This window comes from Megascapheus bottae, chromosome 1, assembly GCF_031878675.1.
Source record: "Megascapheus bottae isolate mThoBot1 chromosome 1, mThoBot2.hap1, whole genome shotgun sequence".
Classification (NCBI taxonomy): domain Eukaryota; kingdom Metazoa; phylum Chordata; class Mammalia; order Rodentia; family Geomyidae; genus Megascapheus; species Megascapheus bottae.
The window spans coordinates 59,657,707-59,683,445 of NC_143509.1; the positions used below are offsets into that span (position 1 = coordinate 59,657,707).

The 25,739-nt window shown below is 42.0% G+C and overlaps 1 protein-coding gene across 4 annotated transcripts; it reads right to left on the reverse strand.

The window, feature by feature from the left end:
- Nucleotides 1-951: 951 nt before the first annotated feature.
- Nucleotides 952-24,772, reverse strand: Poglut1 (protein O-glucosyltransferase 1). 4 transcript variants are annotated; one of them, XM_090345889.1, is made up of 11 exons: nt 24,631-24,772; nt 23,938-23,991; nt 21,808-21,951; nt 17,540-17,675; nt 13,997-14,118; nt 11,329-11,388; nt 8,706-8,805; nt 6,560-6,618; nt 5,358-5,525; nt 3,406-3,462; nt 952-2,513 (listed from the first exon to the last, which is right to left on the reverse strand). In XM_090345889.1, the coding sequence occupies exons 3-11, from the start codon at nt 21,897-21,899 to the stop codon at nt 2,357-2,359; spliced, it is 951 nt and encodes a 316-aa protein (XP_090202015.1). In that variant the 5' UTR covers nt 21,900-21,951; nt 23,938-23,991; nt 24,631-24,772; the 3' UTR covers nt 952-2,356. The 4 variants fall into 4 exon arrangements, with proteins under 4 accessions (XP_090202015.1, XP_090201984.1, XP_090202005.1 ...); XM_090345858.1 differs by having other exon boundaries at nt 23,938-24,028; XM_090345879.1 differs by lacking the exon at nt 24,631-24,772 and adding an exon at nt 24,386-24,521 and having other exon boundaries at nt 23,938-24,028.
- Nucleotides 24,773-25,739: the final 967 nt, after the last annotated feature.

Genomic DNA, 25,739 nt, shown 5'->3' on the forward strand with positions numbered 1-25,739 from the left:
TTTAACTCATAATATCACACACAATAGGGCGGGGAGTTTGGCCTAGTGGTTAAAGTGCTTGCCTAGCATGCATGAAGACCTGGGTTCGATTCCTAGGTACCACATATAGAAAAAAAGCCGGAAGTGGTGCTGAGGCTCAAGTGGTAGAGCTCTAGCCTTGAGAAAGTCCAAGGACAGTGCTCAGGCCCTGAGCTCAAGCCCAGGACTGGCAAAACAAACAAACAAACAAAAAAACACACACACACAATAGACAAAAACTCTACCACTGAGCTTTCATCACCACCCATAAAAGGTTTGTGATTATTATTCTGTGAGAGGCACTGTGCTGGATAATGGAGTCATCAAGATAAGTAAAACCATGATTCCCTCACATCAGTAGGCACACAGGATAAAAGAAATAGTCAAGCAACTAGAGTGCAATGTCTTGTCAATTAATATGGGCATGAGCAAATTATAGTAATCCATAACTACCAAGAATTGGAGAAATCAAAGTGGTAGAGCACTAGCCTTCAGCAAAAGAGCTCAGGGACGTGCCCAGGCCCTGAGTTCAAGCCCCATGACTGAAAAAAAAAAATCAACAGCTTAGGTATCAAGGAAATGCAACTTAAAAATACATTGAAATTTCCTTACCCCAGTCATGATTGCTACCTTAAAAAAACAATAACCAAGAATTAGAGAAAAATTCAAGGATGAAATTTGACTTGTGACTTTAAATTGAGAAGAATCCCAGAAAAATGAAACATCGGCTCCTAATTTGGAGAACATAGTTACACCTAGTTGAGCCTCATGGTAACAAGACAAAACCACATGACAACTCAGAGAAATGTGCTGAGTATGGCTATCATCTAAAAACATAGTCCCTGTGAGTTATCACCACGCAACAAAAGTAACTTTAAATATCTGCCCTATTTCAAACAATGGTTTTACTAGGGATATTTAACTCTTTCTCCCCACCTCCCCCAGTACTGGGGATAGATCCCAGGGCTATTGCTCAAGCTATGTCCCTCATCCTATTTGTATTTTCTTTTTAATTTTGACTTTCCCCCCCATTTGGGCCAATCCTAGGGCTTGAACCCAGAGCCTGGGTGCTATCCCTGAGCTTCTTTGGCTCAAGGTTAGTACTCTACAACTTGAGCCACAGTCCCATTTCCTGAGTAGTTAATTGTACGTAAGAATCAGGGATTTACCTGCTTGGGCATATTTGAACTGCGATCCTCAGATCTCAGCCTCCTGAATAGCTTGGATTATAGGCATGAGCCATTAGCACCTGGCTTTAACTTTGACTTCTGGGTGGTATTAGGGTTTGCTAATCTAAGCATTCTACCACTTACACCATTCAGCCAGACAATTTTTCCATTTTTATGTTGGTTATTTTCAAGATAGGGTCTCTTTATGCCCAGGCTGTTCTGAAACATGTTCCTGATACTTGTTCCTGGGATGATAGACACATACCACTGTATCCAGCCATTGGTTCAGAAAAAGCCTACTGAGACTCCTGTGGGTCTGCACAACACTGACCTAGCCCTGCTGGTTCTAGTTTCAGAAGGAAAGTAAGGTGTGCAAAGGGTGAAGAATGACTGCTCTCCTCAGCCATTTTAGAGTAAGGATGAATTCTAAATTTATTAGTAAGTTTTATCCACTTCCTTCCTTCCTCTTTTTCCTTTCCTCTTGTCCTTTAGAGGGACAATAAAAAGAACAACATGAAGGCACAAAATAGGAGTTTGAAATCAGCTGCAGTATTCACGCAACTGGGTCCTTTCTATGTGGTATTATAGACACCTCCTGAGTACCAAAGTTTATGCTTTTATAAAAGACAATTCCTACATCACTACATGGCACAACCACTGCTTCTTTACACCTTTCAGGAAACAATCCCTAGGTATTTTTCACAAACCCTACAGGGTTTTCTACACTGAAATAAAGCAATAGCAATCAAGCCTAAAAGTAACTTCAGATTTGTGGTGATGAGTGGTACGAGTTCCAAATAACAGGTTTTCTGCTCCAAATGGTGGCACAAAGAACATCAACACATGGACACAGCCAATTTCACAGTGATGAACATATACATACAGGTGACCTGATGATCCGAGGCACAAGCTGTGATTGGTAATCAAGTAAATGAAAGGTAGAAGGTGTTCACAATCTATAGCTCATCATCTCTGCTCATTCAAACGAAGAGTTGAGCTGCTTCTTAATTGTGCGTCAGACACACTTTCTATCTTTCTTAAGAATTGCTCTGGTGCAGCATGATAAGGAAAACCAGATGCTTGGCTTGATAAAAGGTGTTCCAAGTAAGCTCACAGTAAGCTTCTTACCACAGGGTATCTGCTGCCATAAGACATTGGTCCTATAAGTACTACAGTTCAGTTTTCAAAATTCTGGGACTAATCTGATCATAGCCTTTTCTTCTTGTTACATTATAGGACAGAAATTTGGAGTAATCATTCAAGAGGTTTTCCCAGTAACAGGTGATGTCATCCATCTGCAAGTGGTTCATGATAAACTGGCTTCCCCTAGAGAAAAGATTAACGAGAATATTTTAAGCAAAAATGTAATAATACCCAACATTTATTCAGAGGATTGTAATGGTGTAACTCCTTCAAACAGCTAACTTGCGGCCTAACAAAATGAATATGAGGAAATTGAAACTTGTCAGAAGGAGGGGAGATGAAGGGGAAGGGGAGGCAGACAAATGGAAAGATGAAGGATAAGGTGAATGCAGTCATAATATTTGATGTATGTATGTGAAAACGGAATTTAGGATATGGGTGGGGTTGGAAGAGATGGGGGAGAACAATGGACAGAGTGACACTGAGCAAGACAAACTATACTCATAAATTAGTATTTTGCATTAGTATTTTTACAACTACTTAAAGATCATTTTAAAAATAATACAACGTAGACAGACACTGGTGGCTCACACCTGTAATCCTAGCTACTCATGTGACTGAAACCTGAGGGCTGCAGTTCAAAAAGAGCTTTGGCAGGAAAATCTATAAGGCACTTATTTTCAACTCATCACCAAAAGGCTGGAAAAAAAGCTATGGTTCAAGAGGTAGAGCACTAGCCTTGAGCAAAAAGGCTCATGGACAACACCCAGGCCCTCAGCTCAAGCCCCAGGTCTGGAAAATCAAAATAAATTAAAATTTAAAAAAACAGCCTACACTAATATTGGTTATCTTGGGCCCAGCCCTGTTCATACATTGTATCAGAAGCAATCCTAGAGCCAGTATATCCGAATACATTTATGCAGTAATATGCATATGCAGAATTTAACATTTTCATAACTCTGAATTATTTTTTATGAGGCTGAAGTATGGAAATCATCATAGTACTAATATTCAGGTAATTTTAGGGAAAAATGGGAATTCTAAAGAGAGGAAAGGGAAAATGAACAAAATTTACCTTTCAGCAATTTCCTGAGCAATATCATCATTTGCCTTCACAAACTGCAATAGCTCCCTAAAATGAAAAGAATCAGACTTCAATGTATGTACTAAGCTCATTAGTACTAAGTCAGACTGTAGATTGAGCTCTAGGTAGGTCAATGTTGGATAATTTGTTTTTTTTTTTGTTGTTGTTGTTGTTGTTTTTTTGCCAGTCCTGGGCTTGAGCTCAGGGCCTGAGCACTGTCCTTGGACTTTCTCAAGGCTAGAGCTCTACCACTTGAGCCTCAGCACCACTTCTGGCTTTTTTTTCTATGTATGTGGTACCGAGGAATCGAACCTGGGTCTTCATGAATGCTAGGCAAACACTTTAACCACTAGGCCAAACTCCCGGCCCCAATTTGGTTTTTTTTATTGTAATTAATAGAAGGATTACAGTTATATTCACTAAATGGAAGGTGCATTACTTCACAAACATTTATACCCCTTCTCATGTTTTTGTCCCCATCTCCTTTCCCTCACTCCCTCTTGTTTTCCCCCTTCCCTTTCCTATTTCAAATAAACAAATAAAATTATATACAATATACTAGGTAACAAGGTAAGATACTGTAACAATATGAGGATAGCCAAGGGACAACAAAAGAGATGAGAAATAACATAATACATTAAGAACAACAATCACATTATATAGCTCTTGTTTCCATATCCTGGAGGTCCTTTCATTTAGCCTCATCCTATATGGCCTTGTGTATCTAGGTTTTAAGCTATTGTAATCCTCTGCTAGGAGAGTCCAAGGTTTGTACTAATTATTACAAATGAGGGAAACCATTGAGCCTATGTTCCTTTGGGTCTGCAGATAATTTATTTAAAGCAGAGATATCAGGGTCCTTGCAAGAATACAATAATAGGTAAAATAATATAAATTAAAAGCAGTCCTGTTATACATTTTGGATTTCTTTTAGAAAAAAAAAAAAACAGAAATGTTCAATGGTAGACATCAGAAATCATGAAAATAATACTGTCTCAATGGGGCCAGGAGCATGGCCTAGTGACAGAGTGCTTCCCTACCATGCATAAAGCCCTGGGTTCAATTCCTCAGTACCACATACACAAAAAAAAGCTGGAAGTGGTGCTGTGGCTCAAGTGGTAAAGTGCTAGCCTTGAGAAAGCCCAAGGACAAAACCCAAGCCCTGAGTTCAAGCCCCGGGACTGGCAAAAAAAAAAAAATATATATATATATACTGTTTTCAGATTTGTATCCTAATTCCCCTAAGAGGGAACTAAGCTCACACTTTGTCCCTACTCCTATCTCCTCCTACCATGAGAGACTTGCCTAAGCCTCAATTCAATCAGTGCTCATACCATAATAGGAAATCTCACTGACAATATAACAAGATCAAATTTCTCTATTACTAGTCTTTAAGAAATTAGAGCTTTAACCAGGTGCAGGGGCTCATGCCTGTAATCCTAGCTACAAGGAGGCTGAGATCTGAGGATCTCATTTCAAAGCCAGCCCCAGCACCAAAGAATGTGTGAGACTCATCTCCAATTAACCACGAGAAAACAGGAAGTGGGGCTGAGGCTCCAAGGGTAGGGTGGTAGCCTTGAGTGGAAGAGTTCAGGGACAATGCTCAGGCCCAGGGGTAGCCTTGAGCTGAAGAGCTCAGGGACAGCACCCAGGCCCAGAGTTCAAGCCCCATGACCTACACACAAAAAAAAAGAAATTAGAGATTGCTCACTTCATCCTGTCTTAACATTACTATGGAATTAGCATTAAAATACTTCTAGTAAAATCCCACTTACAGCCCATCTGGGTAATAATGCAACAGAACACAATATTTGCAAACCAAGTAAAAGGGATAAAAGTTTCGCTGGAAAAAGTCATCAAGAGTAGTTAAATGACTTTAGTAGCTGGACTTAAGAGGCAGAATGCGGGGCTACTGAGCTCTGAACTGAGGGTTAGCTGCTTACTGGACATTGGAAAGATCCGTTTTGACTGGGATATAGTGAACCCAGGGTTTCAGTTGTGGGTAGAAGAATTCTAGCCACTGGTCACCAACATGGAAAACAAGTGAACCACACAGGAAGAGGTGTTTGAACCGGAAGCTTGCAGCTACACCCCGAAAATTAAACAGATACCTGGGGGAAAGATAAAAATACATTCAATACTCTATGCTTGCAACCACAAATATGTCCCTTTTTTCCCCTTATTCCTTCCATCCTCTCTTCATTTTCAGTTTGCAAGGACATATAAACGCTCCATAAACACCCTGCTTTTCTAGAGCTGAAGGCTATAGGCTATTCTGAGAATGTCAGATTGGGGAGAGGGGAAGAGGATAATTTCATCAAACAGAGCTAGACTGGGTCAGAGGTTAGGTGCTGAGAGGAAAGGAGAAAGGGCTTAGAAGGAAATAATAGCCTCTTGTAGATAGAAACATATTTAAGGAAATACAGAAATAGTCAATGGCATACATCAAAAATCAAGAGAAAAACAAATTTACAAGCTATGCTGATGGATCCCAAAGCTTTCTTTTTCCTCCCATCTAATCTCCCTGCTTCCTGGACACTGTCTCCTTCTCCAAGTCTAGGATGATCAAAAAAGAGATCTTAGAGCATCTTTCCAAAATCCCCCCCCCACACACACAGTCATACTTACACACCAACCTATCTCTAATATAGAGCTCTAACGCATAGCCCCACTGTGTCATTAGCATTTTTACCTGTGAATTTCCCTCTACTATTCCTCTAAGCCCAGATTTACCTGTTAGGTTGATTCTGAGTCATGGCATTTCATGTTTGTTTGGTGGTGCTAAGGATCATGTATGTGCTAAGGATCATGTATGTGCTAAGGACCTCATGCATTTAAGCACAAGCTCTATTACTGAGCTACATCCTTAGCCTCTCAGTATAATATTTTTTAATCTCACAGTTAACTTCAACTACTGGGTGGGTAGTTAATGGAGAGAGAGAATCCCTCGGCTTTAGTTAATGGTAAGCTCTCTGGAAACAATGACCATATTTCACTCTTTTCTGTTACACGCACAGAACTCAAGTCAGTGTGCAGCAAATCTCAGTAAAAGGTAGCTAAAGGGATTAACACTAGATCTTAGATACGCTCACTCAAAGCAGAGCTATTTCAAAACCAAATGGAGACCAGTAACTGGAAGGCTTACTTGTATTTGCAGTGATCCACAAGATGGACATCCTTAGCGGCTGGTTTTCCCAAGGTGTCCTTCAAGTGAAAAAAAAGGTATGAGCACTAGTGATAAGGGATTTATAGGGACCTAATGTCCATGAAGCATTATTAAACATTCCAACAACTTAATCTCAGTTAAACCTTATGATAAACATATGAAGGAAGCATTATGATCTTCATACTGAAGAAAGCCAAGGTTTCCAGAAACTGAGAGACTTACTCAGTTACATGACCCTAAGTAGAAGTGCTAAGGTTTTAGCACAGGTCTATCTGGTTTAAGAATTTTAAATTTAAGCCGGGCACAGTGGCTCAAACCTGTAATCCTAGCTACTCAGGAGGCTGAGATCTGAGATCTGGCAAAAGCCAGCCCAGGCACTAATGTCCGTGACACTGATTTCCAATTAACCACTAGAAAATCAGAAGTGGTGCTGTGGCTCAAGGGGCAGGGCCATAGCCTTGAGCTGAAGAGCTGAGGGACAGCACCAAGGACCAGAGTCCAAGCCCCACAACCACCAACAACAAAAAAAGAATTTTAAGTTCACCTGAAACCTTACTGCAGGGGGGTCATGGCTTGCAGCCCATTTCTGTAAATAATATATGCATATACCATAAACATTGGCAGGTGGGATGAAGGGTGTATGTAGCTTACATGTAAGTTCTGTTGGGCATGAAAAGTACTTAAAAATAAAATACTCAACCCGGTGCTTGAGCCAATAGCTCATATCTGTAATCCTAGCTACTCAAGAGGCTGAGATCTGAGGATCATGGTTCAAATCCAACATGGCAGGAAAGTTGCTGAGACTCATCTCCAATTCACCACCAATAAAATAGAAGTGGACATGTGGCTCAAGTGATAGAACACTAGCCTTGAGCAGAAAAAGTTAAACAAAAGCACGAGGCCCCGAGTTCAAGCCTCAGTACTGGCAATAAATAAAAAGGTGACAGGATACATGTAAAAATCCAGATTCTAATTTCCCTAGGGATATCTGGTAAACCAGGCTCCTACCCTAACCAGCAGCTGAAGCTTTCGGTGGTCTGTGGCTCACTCCCTCACTCACCTGCTGGCCCCTGAGCCCTGGGTCTAGGACCTGTTGGTTCATTCCCCCTTGTTGGTAAGAAGGTAAACTTGATGAGGAGAGTTTGCTTTTGCTGCCTCGGTACACAGTAGGGTCAAAGACTTATATGCAGAATGAATATATTCTTCCTGCTTTTATTATTTGACAATGTTCCTTGAACTCATTTGTTCCTATCTGACTAAAACTATCAAACAATACATATATCTCAGATACATTTAGTTTACATTTAGTTTAGCTCCCAGGAGTTTAATGCTTTTTCTTATACTATCCGTCATACACTACATGGAAATTTCAGATAAGGAAATATATGGCTTTAAGTTCTTCATTAAAAGCAAGCAGCCAGAGTTAGAGATGACAAAGACAGACTGAAAACTAAAGGTCCCAACCTTTGGCTTCATCTCTTAGAATCATATGGAAAGTCTTAAAAGAAAAGAGTATTTCTGGAATCCATCTCCACAGACCTGGAATCAATGGGTTCATTCATCTAGTTATACTATTCAGCCAGGATTAGGATCCAATGGTTTAAACCAGAGGTTAGCAAACTACAACCCTTAAGTCAATCCAGCCCCTAGTTCATTTTGTAGAATCCATGGACTATTTTTACCTTTTCAACTGGTAGAATGAAATAATTTTGTAATGTGAAAATTATATGACATTGAAATCTCAGTGCCCATACATGGAGTCATTATTAAGGAACAGCCATGTTCATTTGTTGATCTACTAATTGTGGCTGCTTTTCCTCTGCTACAACAAAGCTGAATGCAACAGAAACCAAACAACTCTTATAGTCCAAAATATTTCCTTTGGCATAAAAAATTATTGACCTCTGGTTTAAACCTCTGGAGTTATAGGATATACAAGTCACATGACCAGAAAAGCAAGAAGAATTTGCAAAAAGAACAGACATAAATGCTAATACAAGGAACTTTCTCAACATTCATCTCACCACTGAGAGGAAACCTAATCTTATCAATTCTACCCAGGTAGAAATGCTGTTTGAGTGAAAATATTCACTGCTGTAGTTCTATTCAGATGATTGCTGATTACTTTCATAGATTTCCAGGCCTGGTTTTTGGTGTATTCTGCATCAACAAGTTTTGGATTTTTCCGAGATAGAAGAATAAGAGGATCCCGTTCTGGACTTGTCCTATGAAAGAAGCACATGGTGTAAAACTACAAAGCCTACATCACAGTACTGTTCCCAGCCTCTGAAAGGTGAGCAGCAGGACACCCAGGTAATGTCTGTCTGCACACATGGATGGTTCATGGCTTTTTGTAGCTTTAGCAGATGGGGATCCTCTGTACTACAACATCTAAGAGATCCTGATTCTTCCTCTACTGCACTCCACGACAGGGGGTGCTTCACTCTCTCTCTTATATTTAGTCTCCAAGGACTTGTTCTGGTCACTATAGCTATATATCAGGGATGAGCAAAAAAAAAAAAAAGTTCAGGGATAGTGCCCAGGCCTTGAGTTCAAGCTCCAGGATGGTATACACATAGAAAACAAGATAAAACAAAAACCCATGGAGGTGTAGCTCAAACAGTAGGGCATCAGTGATGAATGAAGAAAGAAAAAAAGAAAGAAAGAAAGAAAGGAAGGAAGGAAGATAGATAGATGAGTCCTGGGGGCCGGAAGTATAGCTTAGTGGTAGAAGTACTTGCTTAGCATGCACAAAGCTGTAAGTTCAATTCCTCAGTATCATATCCTCAGAAAAAGCCAGAAGTGGCATTGTGGTTCAAGGTGCAGAGCATTTACCCTTGAGCAAAAAGTATCCAAGGACAGTGCCCAGGCCCTGAGTTCAAGCCCCATGACTGGCAAAAAAAAGAAAGAAAGAAAGAAAGAAAGATGAATTCTAGTTTGAGCTCTGGTACAAGCACAAAATAGTAACACAAAAAGGACTAATGGAGTGTCTCAAGTGGAAGAGTACCTGCCTAGCAAGTGTGAGGCCTTGAGCTCAAAATCAGCAGCTGCAAAAAAGAAAAGAAACAACAACAAAAACCCTTAAATGAAATATAACAAAAGCTGAGAATGGTATCTCAGGTCTCTAATCCTAGCTACTTGAGAGGCTAAGGCAGGAAGGCCACAACTTTGAGGCCAGCCTGGGAACCAGAGCAAGACCCTATCTCAGAAAAATAAAATAAAATAAACATTTCAAAGGCATTAGAGATACGGCTCAGTGGTAAAGTACTTACATAGTATGTATAAGGCCCTGGGTTCAATCTCTAGTCCATCAAAACACAAACAAAAACATACTAAAGGGTTCAAAAACCTGGAGACCACATGTGAGAAAAGTCCAAGTAGCAGTTAACTGCTCAAACAAGGAGGGGAGCAGACAGTGTGATGTGATAAATACCACAAAAAACTGGAGCGGGAACATAGCCTAGTGGTAGAGTGCTTGCTTAGCATACATAAAGCACTGGGTTCAATTCCTTGCTACCACATACTCAGAAAAGGATGGAAGTGGTGCTGTGGCTCAAGTTGCAGAGCACTAGTCTTGAGCAGAAAGTATCCAAGGACAGTGCCCAGGCCCTGAGTTCAAGCCCTTGGACTGGCAAACAACAACTAGGGCCCAGAATTTGGCCTAGTGGTAGAGTGCTTGCCTAGCATGCATGAAGTCCTGGATTCTATTCCTCACTACCACATACACAGAAAAGCCTGAAGTGGTGGTATTGCTCAAATGGTAGAGCACTAGCCTTGAAAATGCTCAAGGATAGTGTCCAGGCCCTGACTTCAAGCCCCAGGACTAGCAAAAAACAAAAACAAAAAACAAAACAACAAAAAAAAAACATAAACACTACAAACCTCTGTCCTTTCCTGGTGTTTTCCACTCATCCACTGGTTTCACAGGTGTTTACTGTGCAACTATACCAGGTATTTCTCTTGGCTCTGAGAATATGGAGCTCAACAACACAGGCATTGTACATATATCATTCTCTATTTCTACCAGCATCAGAATTATTATACACAGCTTGGAAGTCCCATGGCTTGATCAAAAAGGCAATTGGTATACCTGGTGATGATTGCTGCTCTGCACTGCACTAATCAGCAGAGTGACTGAGCCATGATAAACTATCCCTAAGAATCTAAACACAACAAAAACTTTCTGTTCTGTTCATATTATAGAGACATCCATTGTATCACTCTGCTAACTGACAGGTGAACTGTACTTCTTTGACTTCCAGTTCAATTCAGAGGGTAACTTGGAGATAGGTGTAGTAATGCATGCCTGCAATTCCAGAAGTCAGGAAACTGAGGCAAGAGGACTATGCGTTTAAGGCTAGATTGGACTCTACAATAAGTTTCAAGATGGCCTGGACTACATAGCAAGACCCTGTCTGAAAAGAACAAAATCAAAACAAAACAGTGTTTTCTTAAGTTATTTAGCTTTCTTTTGAGCCACAGAGTTGTTTGATTTTTTTTTTTTTATCAGTCCTGAGGCTTGAACTCAGGGCCTGGGCACTGTCCTTGGACTTCCTCAAGGCTAGAACCCTACCACTTGAGCCATAGCACCACTTCTGGCTTGTTCTATGTATGTGGTAGCGAGGAATTGAACCACTACACCACACTCCTAGCCACATCCACATAGTTCTTTAAAGCCTTAAGATTACTTATATTTTACATAAGCCTTAGGAGAATATATCTTATAAGTAGTGAGAAAAAATAATCACCTTGATCCTCGGAAATATGCTGTAGAATTTTTCTTATTCCATGGCCACTGAGCTGCTGATCTAAAAAATGCAGACTCTGATTAGTTTCTTTTATTTTTTTCTAAAATATATAAGGCTATGTCTTAACCATTTTTTATGAAATTAGCACACATTCATATACAAAAGATCTCACTGTCACAAGTCCATAGATGTAGAGTGAACTTTAAACAGGTCTTTCTTCTCTTACTGCATTCTCCAAATCCCTTTATCCTTCCACTTCAGCAAACACTCTTTGGTGGGTTTCATTAAACTAAAATCTTCACATATATGCACAGTATTCTCTCTTCCCAATGCACTGTCTTTTTAGTTTTAAATTACACATAAGTAAAAATGTGGTGTTTGGCTTTCTGAGCTTGGCTTATCTTGTTCCATATGACCCATCCATTGGCTCCATCCATTTTGCCATAAATGGCATTTCACTCGTCTTTATAACTGAATAATATTGTACTGTGTATAAACACTATACTTTCTCCATTTGCTTGTTGTTGAGCAGCTGTGCGGTTACTGTAAATAGAGTTATGAATAAAGAATGGGTACACAGCTATCCCTATTGTATTCTAACTTTACATTCCTTTGAATATATATCTAAGAGTTGTAGAGCAGGATTAGATAGTAGTTCCACATATAATTTCTTAAAGAACCTTCATACTGATTTACACAGTGATGACATTAACTTGTATTCCTACTAACAGTGTGTGAGTTCCTTTCCCCCTCACATCCCCAACCCACATTATTGTAGCCAGCATTTTTATTGTTTTCCTTTTGGGGGGGGGGCGGGCATGGGGCTTGAACTCTGGCCTGGGCACTGTCCCAGGGCTCTTCAGCTCAAGGCTACCACCCTGCCCTTGAGCCACAGCCCTACTTCCTGTTTTCTAGTGATTAATTAGAGATAAGAGTCTCTCAGCTTTATATTGTCCGGGCTGGCTTTGAACCGTGATCCTCAGATCTCAGCCTCCCGAGTAGCTAGGATTACAGGTGAGAGCCACAGCGCCTGGCTATTATTATTTTCTTGATCATTACCATTCTGATTGGGGTTAGTTAGAAATTAATTTACATTTCCTCTGTAACTACCAATGTTGAAATTTCAAGTACAGGATCATATCATCCTCAAATAGGGATAATTTCAACTTCTTCCTTCTCTACTTGAATCCTTATTTTTTTTCTCATGTCTTATTGCTATTACCAGGAATTTTAGTATATTGAATAAAAGTAGGGAGAGTAGACAGTCTCTTCCCATTCCTGACTTTAGAGTAAACAGTTTCAGTTTTCCCCCTTTTAAGTATGATATTGGCTATAGGTCTGTCATATACACCATTTATTGTGTGATGATACATTGCTTGTATTAACAGTTTCTTCATATCTTTTAGATGAAAGAATGTTGAATTTTGTCACAAGCCTTTTCTCTATCTGTTGAGATGACTTTTTTTTTGGTCCTTTTTCTGTTTATGTGCTACATTATGTTTTCTGTATTATGTTGAACCATCCTTGTATCCTTGGAATATAACTTACCTGATCATAATATATAATCTTTTTTAACATTTTACTGTTTCATTTGTAATTTTTTTGTCTTTCTTTGTGACGGCCCTGGGGCTTGAACTCAGGGTCTACATGCCATCCCTGAGCTTTTAAATTCAAGGCAATCACTCCACCACTGGAGCTACAGTTCCACTTCTGGCAATTTTTTTGATGGTTAATTAGAGATAAGAGTCTCAGGCAACTTTCTTGCCCAGGCTAGCTCTGAACCATGATTCTTGGATCTTAGCTTCCTGAGTAACTAAGATAAATGGTGTGTGCTACCAGTACCCAGTACACACTCGCGCTCTCTCTCTCTCCATGTGTGTGTGTATGTATATATATAATGAATGTTTATATTTATACTAGCTTGATAGAATGAGTCTGTAGCATTCTTTTTTTAATTTTTAATTTTTGGCAGTGCTTATAAATAGGCATGGACTACTTGAGCTAGACACTCAGATCTTTGTACTTTCAATGATTTTTCAAAAAGGGCCATGTAGGCTGGGAGTTTGGCCTAGTGGTAGAGTGCTTGCCTAGCATGCACGAGGACCTGGGTTCGATTCCTCAGTACCACATACATAGAAAAAAGCTGGAAGTGGTGCTGAGGCTCAAGTGGTAGAGCTCTAGTCTTGAGAAAGTCCAAGGACAATGCTCAGGCCCTGACTTCAAGCCTAAGATTGGCAAAAAAAAAAAAGCCATGTATTTCTGTTTGGGCTACCCTGGACCATCATCCTTGTATTTATGCTTTTGAGTATGTATTTAGCAAAGATGATAGGCATATGCCACCAAGCCCAGCTTTTATTGTTTGAGGTGCAATTTTATTAACTTTTTCCCTGAGCTGGCCTCAAATCTCGATCCTCTCAGTCTCTGCCTCCCAAGTAGATAAAATTATAGGCATGAGCCACCACACTCAGCAGCACATCTCTCCTTTCTATTTTATAAAATACTTTGATGAGCATTGAGATTCTTAAAAGAATTTCTGCATTTGACTTTACCTTAAAAGTCTGGCATCTCAAAACACAATTGGTTATATTCTTTTGCTTATTTCAAGAAAACCCACAAAGAAAGAAAAACAAAACAAAACAAAACACCAAAACCCCTATAAAGGCCCTACCTTACCAGATCTTCTCTGAAGAGGTCCCACCGTCCAAGACCTGTGGGATAAATTGGCCAAACAGCAGGTCCCCCTTCCCAAAATGTCCAAGCAGGATACATGATATCGTGGTATTCTGATGTCTTCGACAGAAACAGGAAAGTGTTATAAGTAAGTCTCAGAAGTTACAAAACCTCTCACTAGAAAAGTGAGAAGGAGCAAGCAACATTCATGACACAAGGTCTGGAGAAAGGCCTGGCTATAATATCAACTTGCTGAAGATACTGTCTCCCTGCTCCTCCCCACCCCCATACTAGGACTTCAATTCTGGGCCTGGGATCTGTCCCTGACCAAAGCTAGCGCTCTACCATATGAACCACAGTACCATTTGTCGTTTTTCTGAGTAGTTTATTGGAGATAAAGAGCCTCATGGACTTTCTTTCCCAGGATGGCTTCAAACTGCAATCCTCAGATCTCAGCCTCCTGAGTAGGATTACAGGCATGAGCCACTGGCACTAAGAGCCAAAGATATTTTCTCTGGCCTGCAAGGTCTAGACTCTAAAAGGCAAAAATAGCAGCCTTAATGGCTCACACAGCTATTCAGGAGGCTGAGATCTGATGATCACAGCTTGAAGCTGACCTGGGCAGTCCCTGTGTAATTTTTTTTTTGGCCAGTCCTGGGCCTTGAGCTCAGGGCCTGAGCACCGTCCTTGGGCTTTCTCAAGGGTAGCGCTCTAGCACTTGAGCCACAGCACCACTGCTGGCTCTTTCTATGTATGTAGTACCAAGGAATTGAACCTGGATCTTCATGCCTGCTAGGCAAGCACTCTACCACTAGGCCAAACTCCTGGCCCTCCTTGTGAAACTCTTATCTCCAATTAACCATTCGAAAATCAGAAGTGGCACTGTGGCTCAAGTGTTAGAGCACTATCCTTGAACACAAAGAGGCTCAAGTACAGTGCTGGGGCCACTCATTCAAGCACCACAACTGACAAAAATAAACAAACATACATAAATAAATAAATAAATGGCAAAAGTGATTACAGGTTAAAATTCCTAGAATTGAGAATCGTATTAAAGGTTACTTCTCAGTTCCTAAAAATCCTGTTTTTCTCATTTTTGGGGGGTGAGGGGAGCTTGTCTTTATTTTTTTAGTTCAAGGAAATAATATACCCAACTGTGAACAATCTGAGATCTTTCTGATTTTACTCTGGGGATTTACCTTGCCTTATGAGTTCTTGGTTACTTATTAATTAAGTCTTTTGAAGTAAGACCCAGGCTACAAACTGTGCAGTGATTGAGGGATGGATCACAAGGATCTAAATATTAACTGTACTTCTCTACATCTCTACTTGAGTTCTTTAATCTTTCTAGGCCTCCATTTCTGTACCATGTAATAAGGAAAATAGTATTAATAATTCCATCTAATTCCATTCAAATACAAAATGTCTTGAAAGACACCAATTTCAGACTATGTCTGGTGTATAATGAGTACTTAGAAACACTGGTAGGTAATACATCTAACTGTGGCACAGCTGAATTTATTACTTACAGTCGTAAGTGCCACAGGAAGAAATGGGAAAGAATATCACACATTTTCTTTTTTTTTTTGGCCAGTCCTGGGCTTGAGCTCAGGGCTTGAGCACTGTTCTAGGACTTTCTCAAGGCTAGCACTCTACCACTTGAGCCTCAGCACCACTTCCGGCTTTTTGCTATGTATATGGGGTACCGAGGAATTGAACCCGGGTCTTCGTGCATGCTAGGCAAGCACTCTACCACTAGGCCAAACTCCCAGCCCATACATTTTTTTAGTTTATATTGTGCCAGTACCAGGGCTTGAACTCAGAGCCTGGATGCTATTCCTTAACTTTTTTTTTGCTCAAGGTTAGCACTCTACCACTTGAGCCATAGCTCCACTTTTGGATTTTTTTTGTGTGGTTAATTGGAGAGAATCTCACAGACTTTCCTGCCAGGGCTTTGAATCACAACCCTCAGATCTTAGTCTCTTAAGTAGTTAGGACTACAGGCATGAGGTATCAGTACTTGGCTAACATATCTTTTGAAGAAAGTTTATACCACCTTTCCTTTTTCATAGTTACTTCTGCTAATATATGACCATTATTGCTTCACTGGAATTACATGTGCAATATGGTGTTTGACTTTTCTTAAATATTTTTAAAAATACGTGATTGATCAAGAACCTCAAATATAACAGCTGTTCAGTAGAGGAAGGTATACAATTAACCGTAAAATTGGCAGACTAAACCCTCCTATGGAAACTGATATAAAAAACGTAAGAGGAAAGAGAGGACAAAAATACAATTAGTAAGGTGCTGGTCATATTTTATTATCTACAGAAAGAACAGATAATAATGGACACAAGGTCCTTACTGACTTACATGGGAGCTTCTATCTCTTTTTCTGGGAGAGTATCATCATAAACCACGGGACCAAGTACCTTTGTGAAATGAGGTTAAACCATGGGCAATATAACACAAATAGGGCCTCAGCCCACTCGAAACACAGGAAAAAAAACAAATCTAGAGAGAAAGTAAACTTTCTGGGAGTAAGAGGTCTCTCTGCTTTGGAGGAGCCACATCAGAGATCATTTTCCTTTCCCAAATGCGAGGGTTTTCCAAAATCCATTTGTCTAGCCTTCCCATCCCCCAACTCCAAATGCTTTCATAACTGTCAATATAGTCACCAGGTTAGTTCATGCAAATGATAAGGTTAAGCACAAACGACTCACAGATGCTAGTTCTCCAAGACACACTTGTATCTCCACAATGCAAACCAAAGGTCCTGCTATCATATACCCTATCTCTACAATGGATACAAACTATCTGGAGCTACCCAGAGCTTTCAGGGTCAGTTCTAGATATGCTGGGCCTCTGGGCTACAGATGATTTTTGACATTTTGGCTGATACATTTGTAGGAAGGCAAGGACTTTTAGTGGGTGTTTGTTGTTTGTTTCTTATTGAGACAGTGTCTTGATACATAGCAGGCTGGCCTTGAACTTGGGATCTTCTTGGCTCAGCTTCTCAGTGCTAGGGCTATAGCCATGAAGTACTATGCCTAGCGGTAACAGTTGTTTTTGTTTTTTTGTTTTTTTTTTGTATTTCCTAACTCCAAGCCGGTAAGTTTTTTGAACTCCTCTCCTCATGCTCTATAGGATCTTTAAACATCTTGTAGGGTCCTCAGGCATCCATCTCCCTAGCTTCTACTCCTGGCCATAAACACTTAAGTTGTCATACGTTACTCATAGGTCTTTAGCTCTACCTCCTCAGACTCACTGCTCAACTAGTTCCTAGTAGCACTGTGGCTCAAGGGATAGGAGAGTAGCCTTGAACTGAAGAGCTCAGGGACTATGCCCAGGCCCACAGTTCAAATCCCATGACCAAAAAAAACCCCCAAAAACAAGAAACGAAGAGGGATACTCCTCTTTACTAGACCTTATACCTCATCTTCCTCTCTCCCCATCAGATTCTGATAAAGGACAGCAACCTCTTGTTCATATACTCAGCATCACCCTCCATCTCCCAGGTGGCTTTTCTTACACTCACCTTACTGAAGGAGAAGACTGGGATGGTAGGCTCCATCCACTTGGGAACCTGGGGATAATCTCGCACATTGATCACCATCTCCATGTCAGGGAGGCGCCCAATCACTTCCAAAATAAAGTGCTCAACCCCACTACACCTAGAAATGAGAAAAAAACAAGTTACCAGACCATATCTGGTGACCAGGAGAAGGAAAGGTCTTCTCGATCAAAGAAGTTAACTATATACAAGTGTGTTACCATGCAAGTTATCATTCATGGCTAAGCTATTCCAGCTTGTAACACGTAATGAATTTATTCCAAATAAATTGTTGTAAGTTTGAATACTATTGCTACTACTACCCCTTTTCCTTTCTTCATTCCCTTTATTCATTACTCCAACTTTTTTCTTACTTTTACTTTTTTTTTTTCTTTTGCCAGTCCTAGGGCTTGAACTCAAGGCTATGCTTGAGCTTATTTTCTTCAAGGCTAGGACTCTAGTACCACTTGATCCCTAGCTTCACTTCTAGCTTTTTTGTGGTTAATCAGAGATAAAAGCCTCATAGATTTTCCTGCCATGGCTGGCTTTGAACCTTAACCCTAAGATTTCATCCTGCTGGGTAGCTAGGACTATAGGCATGAGCCACCAACAGCACCTGGAAGCTCAGGGTTTTCTTTACTACTCTGATAGAGAACAATTTAATTTTATAGAAATATACAAATTATGGGCCAAGTTGGGCCTAGTGTTATGACCTGGCTTCAATTCTTTGGTACCTCACATAAGAAAAAGCTGGAAATGGTACTGTGGCTTAAGTGGTAGAGCTCTTGCCTTGAGATAGCCTAAGGACAGTGCTTAGGGCCTGAATTCAAACCCCATGACTAGCCAAAAATAGGAAAGAAAAGATACAAATTCTGATAGGAATTGAAAGAATTAATTTCTAACTGTAGTCCATGGGCTTTGCTTCCCGCAAAGATACTGTAGTTAGGGTTCAGAATATCTTCAGAGGCCTACTGTTTGGATTAGCCCTCAGCTGGGCACTATTGGGGAGTGATTAAAAGAAAACTTTAAGAGGACAACAGCTGGATATTTCAGATTATTGAAAGTTTTCCCTGAGGGAGACTGTGGACTATATATCCCTGCTATGATGTGCTGCCTTGCCAGACTCAAAAGCATTGACTAAGGATTACAAACTCTGAAACAATGAACGAACCAAAGTAAACTCCTGGTCATGATGATTATAGCATCATTATCTGCCTAGACTCACTGCAAATTCTCAGAGGATTTCACAAAATCAAGAGAAGCTATAATGACAGATTAATTGGTACCTGCTGTGTGCTTCAGGATACTGACAAGCATCATATTAGGGCAGCATTCAAAGGACTGGTCAAAATTTTCTGGTAGTTGGGTGCCGATGGCTCATACCTATAATCCTAACTATTCAGGAACCTGAAATCTGAGAATCAAGGTTCAAATCAGCTTGGGCAAGAAAGACCATGAGACTCCTATCTTCAATTCACTACCAAAAAGGAGGAAACAGAGCTCAAGTGGTAGAGTGCTACCCTTGAACACAAAAGCTCAGAGATGATCACCCAGGCCCTGAGAAGCACACTTGCAAAAAATTTCTCACAGACTCAGACATGGTGGCACAGCGACTGGGAGGCAGAGTCGAAGGATCTCAGATTTTTTTTTTTTTTTTTTTTTTGCCAGTCCTGGGGCTTGAACTCAGGGCCTGAGCACTGTCCTTGGCCTTTTTCCTCAACAGTAGTGCTCTACCACTTGAGCCACAGCACCACTTCCAGCTTTTCTATGTATGTTGTACCGAGGAATCGAACCTGGGTCTTCGTGCATGGTAGGCAAGCACTCTACCACTAGGCCGAACTCCAGGCTAAGATCTCTGATTTGAGATCAGCCTAAGCAAAGTTAGCAAGACCCAATCTCAAAAAATATAAATGCGGGTTGGAAGCACAGCCTAGTGGTAAAGTGCTTATCTAGCATGCATGAAGCCTCAGGTTCCATTCCTTGGTACCGCATACACAGAAAAAGCCAGAAGTGTTGCTCTAGCTCAAGTGGTAGAGCACTAGCCTTGAGAAAAACCCAAGGACAGTGCCCAGGTCCTGAGTTCAAGCCCCAGAACTGGCAACACACACACACATGGCCAGAAGTTTGGCCTTGTGGTAGAGTGCTTGCCTAGCATGCATGAAGACCCAGGTTTTGATTCCTCAGTTCCACATACATAGAAAAAGCCAGAAGGACTACTATGACTCAAGTGGTAGAACTCTAGCCTTGAGAAAACCCTAAGTTCAGGCCCTAAGTTCAGGCCCAGGACTGGCAAAAAATATATATATATTTTATATATATATATAGAAAACAAAATCTGAAAAGGTAGAGTGCTTGCCTAGCAAGTTTGAGGGTCTAAAAAAAAAATCTGGCAACATGAAAATGACCAATTTAAAATTGTTTTATATAGGGCTGAGATGAATCTCAGTAGCAAAGTGTTTGCCTAGCAAGTGCAATGTCCTTGGCTCAGCCCCCAGTACCAAAAAAGAAGAGTCAAAAAATTTTTAAATTGTTTTATATATATATATATATATATATGAAGATAACTACAAAAAAAAAAATCAGCCAGACATGGTGGCTCACACCTGTAATCCTAGCTACTCAGGAGGTTGAGAGAATCATGGTTCAAAGCCAGCCCTGGTACCAAAAGTCTATGAGACTCTTATTTCCAATTAATCACCAGAAAACTGGGAATGGCACTGTGGCTCAAGGGGCAGGGTGGTAGTCCTGAGCTGATGAGCTCTGAGACAATGTCCAGGCCGAGAGTTCAAGTCCCACAACTGGAAAAAAAAAAATCAGTGGGGCTGGAAGAATGGCCTAGTGGTAGAGTGCTTGCCTACCATGCATAAAGCCCTGGGTTCAATTCCTAGGTACCACCTTCATAGAAAAAGCTGGAAGTGGTGCTGTGACTCAAGTGCTATAGGGTTAGCCTTGAGAAAGCCCAAGGATAGTGCCCAGATCCTGAGTTCAAGCCCCAGGACTGAAAAAAAAAAATCAGTAGTTGATAAACATGCATAAAGATGTTCAAAAGTATTAGTAACAATGTCAATGAGATATGATGCTAATTGGAACAGTAAAAATGAAAAAGTCCTGGTAAGGGAGGGTACGAGTTCTAGTCTGAGCATGTGATGTTAATAGCAGAAGTGTAAATAGGCATAACCTCTTTGGAAGACAATTAGCTATATTTATCAAATTTTGTTGTTAGTGATGATGGTGGTTTTAAACTCGGGGTCCTGCGCTTGCTAGGCAGACAATATGGCAGCTATGACCTCAACCTCTTAAACCAGACATAGTAGCGCATGCCTGTAATTCCAATACTTGGGAGACTGAAGGAAGACAGTTGAGTTCCAGGCCAGCTAAGGCTGCACAAAAGTACTCTGTCTCAAAAATAATATATATACATATATGTAAATATGTTTTATATTAGCCATTAATTAGCCTAGGTATGGCACTTTTCAGGTTTCAGTCATATATCCTGCATATGTCTTTACATGAGTGCTCAAGGTACATGCAGAAGAATGACTACAGTTGACTACAATGCTATTTGTTGGTTACATTCAGGGTGGTAAGGAAGAATGTGAATGTTCATTGATGAATTACACAGCCATGCAAGTTCTCTATTGACATGCTTTCTCTGGACCTGAACGGTAATACTAAGTACCTATGCATCTCCTCCTCCTCCTTCAGCCCAACTCAATCTGCTAGGTCTCAATATCTCATGCCCTGCAGTACTAGAGCCAGAGAAGGAACAGAAGGGGCAGAGCCATAGTCATTATAACCAATGTCATGACCCAGCCTCACAAAAACAGAGATGACAGGCCTTGTTTGACAGAAAAGCTGGCAAAAAAAAAGAAAAAAAATGTCCCTAGCCAGGTGCCAGTGGCTCACACCTGTAATCTAAGCTACTCAGCAGGCTGAGATCTAGGGATCTCAGTTCAAAGCCAGCCCAGGCACTAAACTCCATGAAACTCTTATCTCTAATTAACCACCAGAAAGTGGTTAATTAACCATTGGAAGTGGTACTGTGGCTCAAGTGGTACAGAGCTGTCCTTGAGCTGAAGAGCTCAAGGAGAGTGCCCAAACCTAGAGTTCAAGCCCCACCAAAAAAAAGTCCCTGGCAAGGAAAGCAGTCCCCCTGGAATGTAAGGACTCACTAGAGAGTCCTCTGTACTGGCTTAGTATGGAGTAAGGTTGTATGTGATGAGGTGAAGAGATGTCTACCACTTAACTCTTACCTTGAGGGGAACATGCAATCATTCTCTCGGTATAATCTGTTCTTAATGATCTGATAGTGTGTTCCTAGTTTCCGTCTCACTACCTCTGCCATTATCTTCCTGGAGATACCTCCTCGGAAAGGAGTCAGATCCTCTTCTATGACACTGGGAAGGAATGAACACAGACCAAGGGAATGAGTCCAATTCCTTCTATTTCCTAAATATAATTCTGCTTGATACTAGAGAACACAGCAATCCAAGAGCAAAGGCAGAAGGCAGGAACAAGCAACACTGCCCCAGAAACACCATGGGTAATGGGAAAACCATCAAACAGCAAAGCAACAAAAAGTAAGATCAAGTCAATTCTCCCTTCCCTCTCTCCTTTCAGGATTGCCCCTTCTTTAGCAGATCCATATTTTTACTTATGCTATATACATGCCCTCCCAACCATTTCAGTTCTGCTATTGCCCCTTTTTCTGGATTCTACAGAAGGTAGGGTTCATGTTTCAGTCCAAAACTAACTGTCTGTTCCCCAATCCACCCCTATACATGCTCAAAAACCTTTGCAGAAATAACCAGAGGGGGCGGGGAGTTTGGCCTAGTGGTTAAAGTGCTTGCCTAGCATGCATGAAGACCCAGGTTCGATTCCTCAGCACCACATGCATAGAAAAAAGCCAGAAATGGTGCTGAGGCTCAAGTGGTAGAGCTCTAGCCTTGAGAAAGTCCAAGGACAGTGCTCAGGCCCTGAGCTCAAGCCCAGGACTGGAAAAAAAAAAAAAAAGAAAAGAAATAACCAGAGGCCGGGAGTTTGTCCTAGTGGTAAGAGAGCTTGCCTAGCATGCACGAAGACCCAGGTTCGATTCCTCGGTACCACATATATAGAAAAAAGCCAGAAATGGTGTTGTGGCTCAAGTGGTAGAGCTCCAGTCTCGAGAACGCTCAAGGACAATGCTCAGGCCCCAAGTTCAAGGCCCAGGACTGGCAAAACAAAAACAAAAACAGAAATGGGGTGGGGAGTGTAGCCTAGTGGCAGAGTACTTGCCTAGCATGCACAAAGCCCTGGGTTCGATTCCTTGGTATCATACACATAGAAAAAACCGAAAGTGGCATTGTGACTCAAGTGGCAGAGCAGTAGCCTTGAGCAAAAAGTGTCCAAGACAGTGCCCCAGCCCTGAAGCTCAAGCCCCAGAACTGGCCAAAAAAAAGAAAAAGAAAAAGAAATAATCAGAAGTAAAACTAGCTGGGCTTGGCTGCTGGTGGCTCACGCCTATAAACCTAGCTACTCAAGGAGGCTGACATCAGAGAATCATTGTTCCTGGCTAGCTCAAGAAGAAAACTCTTGCTACACTCCATCTCCAAAAATGCAGGGCTGGAGGTTTTGCTAAGTGGTAGAGTGACAACCTAACAAGCAAGAGACCCAGAGTTCAAACCCTTGTGCCACAAAAAAAAAAAAAAGGAAAGTTATTAAGTAAGTAAGTGTTTTAAGTAAATACCATTAGCCTTCCCTAGATTTTTTTTTGCCAGTACTGGGCTTGGGCTCAGGGTCTGGTCTGAGCACTGTCCTTGGGTTTTCTCAAGACTAGCGCTCTACCACTTGAGCCAAAGCACCACTTCTGGCTTTTTTCTATGTAGGTGGTACTAAGGAATCAAACCCCTGTCTTCGTGCATGCTAGGCAAGCACTCTACCATGAGGTCAAACTCCCAGCCTTTCACTAGATTTTTCAAGAGATCAGAGTAGCAGATAAGAAGCCACAGAACTCTTGTTTAGCTGATGAAGAATCATGAGCCCCACAGAACTTAGGTGGCTTGCCACTGGGCAATTAGGGGGAGGACTAATGCAAGTCTGTTTTTAGTATATTACAATATATACCAAGTCCCACATACTTTTAAAGACAACCAACCGGAAGTGAATACTGACAAATACATGCACCCCCAGACCTTAAGACATTTCTTGTACAGGGGAAAACCAGTGAAGCCCATGTGATACATCCCCCTGGGATGTAGAAGTGATGTGGGTACCATGAGCCTCTCCCAACCCAGGACATTTTCACTCCTTCGAATAAGGCAGCCTTTCTGCTTTGAATACATTGCTAGGTTCTGTGACCACTACAACCAAGATCTCTGGGGGACAGGCTTGTGACAAGAACTCACCCATGGTAACAGCTGCAATTCTGACTTGAACACGGTTCATAATTCTCCAAAGACCTGTTAATTTGGTCAATAAATACTTTCCATTTTGATCCTTCAAAAAGGGAAGTAAACGACAGTTAACAGAATACCCACCCCTGACATTCTTATTTGCAAGCAGCAGGCAGAACAACAACAACAACAAAACTCCACTGAATTCCCCTTTCCCGTCACTCTGGTGGAAACGAAATAAGGGATTCTTTCTGCCGCTTGACCAGGCCCTTTTGCCTGGCCCATCACAGGAGTCCAAGGAACTGGAAAATCCACAAGCTAAATACTCCCAAGGGCTAGGGACAGACAAGAGCCTGAGACACACACCCTCCCCTTCTCATCGAGACAGAGCCCCGTAAAGAGAGCCCGCGTAAAGTCACCCCGCTTCATCTCTCCCGGTAAACGCACGCGACGCCCTCACCTCCGTGGGCTCGGGGTTCCCCCTGCCCGAGGGTGGGTGGCCCGGGGCTTTCTCCTCCCTGCCCTCCTCATCACTCTCCGGGTCCAGGGCAGACCCAGTCAGTCGGGCGCCCTGGCTCTCCACCTCCAGGCCCCCGTCGCGCCGCAGCGAGGGGCGGGAGGCGTCCCGGGACCCGGCCCCGGCTGGGCCGCGCCGCAGACCACAGAGGCGGGCTCCGACCCCGGGCCCCTCCTCCCGGAGCCCACCTGACTCCTTCTGGCGGCCCTGAATCTCGGGCAGGAATAGCAAAAGCAGCAGCCAGAGCCGAACCGCAGAGCGTGCACGCCGCTCCATGGTCCGCGGACCCATTGCGGATTCCCCGCCGCGGCGGCCGGTGGAAGCGCTGCCCTGCACAAAGATGGCGGCGGGCTGCCCTGCTCAAAGATGGCCGCCGAGACCTGCCCCGCCCCCCCCCACGGGCCCCGCCCGGCGCCGCTCGGCTGCCGGCAAACCCGTCCCACGATGAAGATCAGAGGGTCACAGCCAAAGCCTAGAGGTCTTTCTATACCAAACTGTGCATTGAATACACTGCAGTTCTATAGTAACCGCAACTGAAGATGCTTCTACTGAAAAGGACGGAGTCCTTCCTTACTTGAGCCCTCAAACTAAGCAAAAGAAGACGTTGCCTCCATTGTCTCTGTGGTCTCTGCTTTAAGCCCTTTTATTTTATTTATTATTTATATTTATTATTATTTCTGCCAGTCCTGGGCTTGACCTCAGGGCCTCAGCACTGTCCTTGGACTTTCTCAAGGCTAGAGCTCTACCACTTGAGCCTCAGCCTGGGTCTTTGTGCATGTTAGGCAAGCACTCTACCACTAGGCCAAACTCCTGGCTCCCCCCCCCATTTTTTTTTTATCTTTAGGCCATTTTATTTTTACTGTCACTTTGCAACCACTTTCCATTCAAGGAAGAACGGGGCATATCAATAACATCTCATGAGAAGTGGGGGGAGGCAAAAGCTGTCCCAAGGGAATGTAGTAAGTACTTTGTACCCACTACCTCATTCCTTTTCCATAGACAATAAGGATTAAACGGAATTTTCTTCTGCTGTTCTTGAGGTGGGCAGAGCCCATTTGCTTTACAGCTAACGTTGCAGCCCACAAGCAAGCAATGCTGCAGCTTCACTGCCAGTGCAGCTGCTGTAGTTTTCTTGGGTTCTACTCTGACAATTCTATGAATGAAATCCAGGAGAAAGGAGGGTGAATGTGGGCAACTTTATTTACCTAAGTATCTGGGTCAAAGTCTCTGTTTCCCTGTCTTTCCTGCTGCTTTCCCAACCTACTGTGTTGTCTTGCTAGGGGTTTTTAGTTCCCAG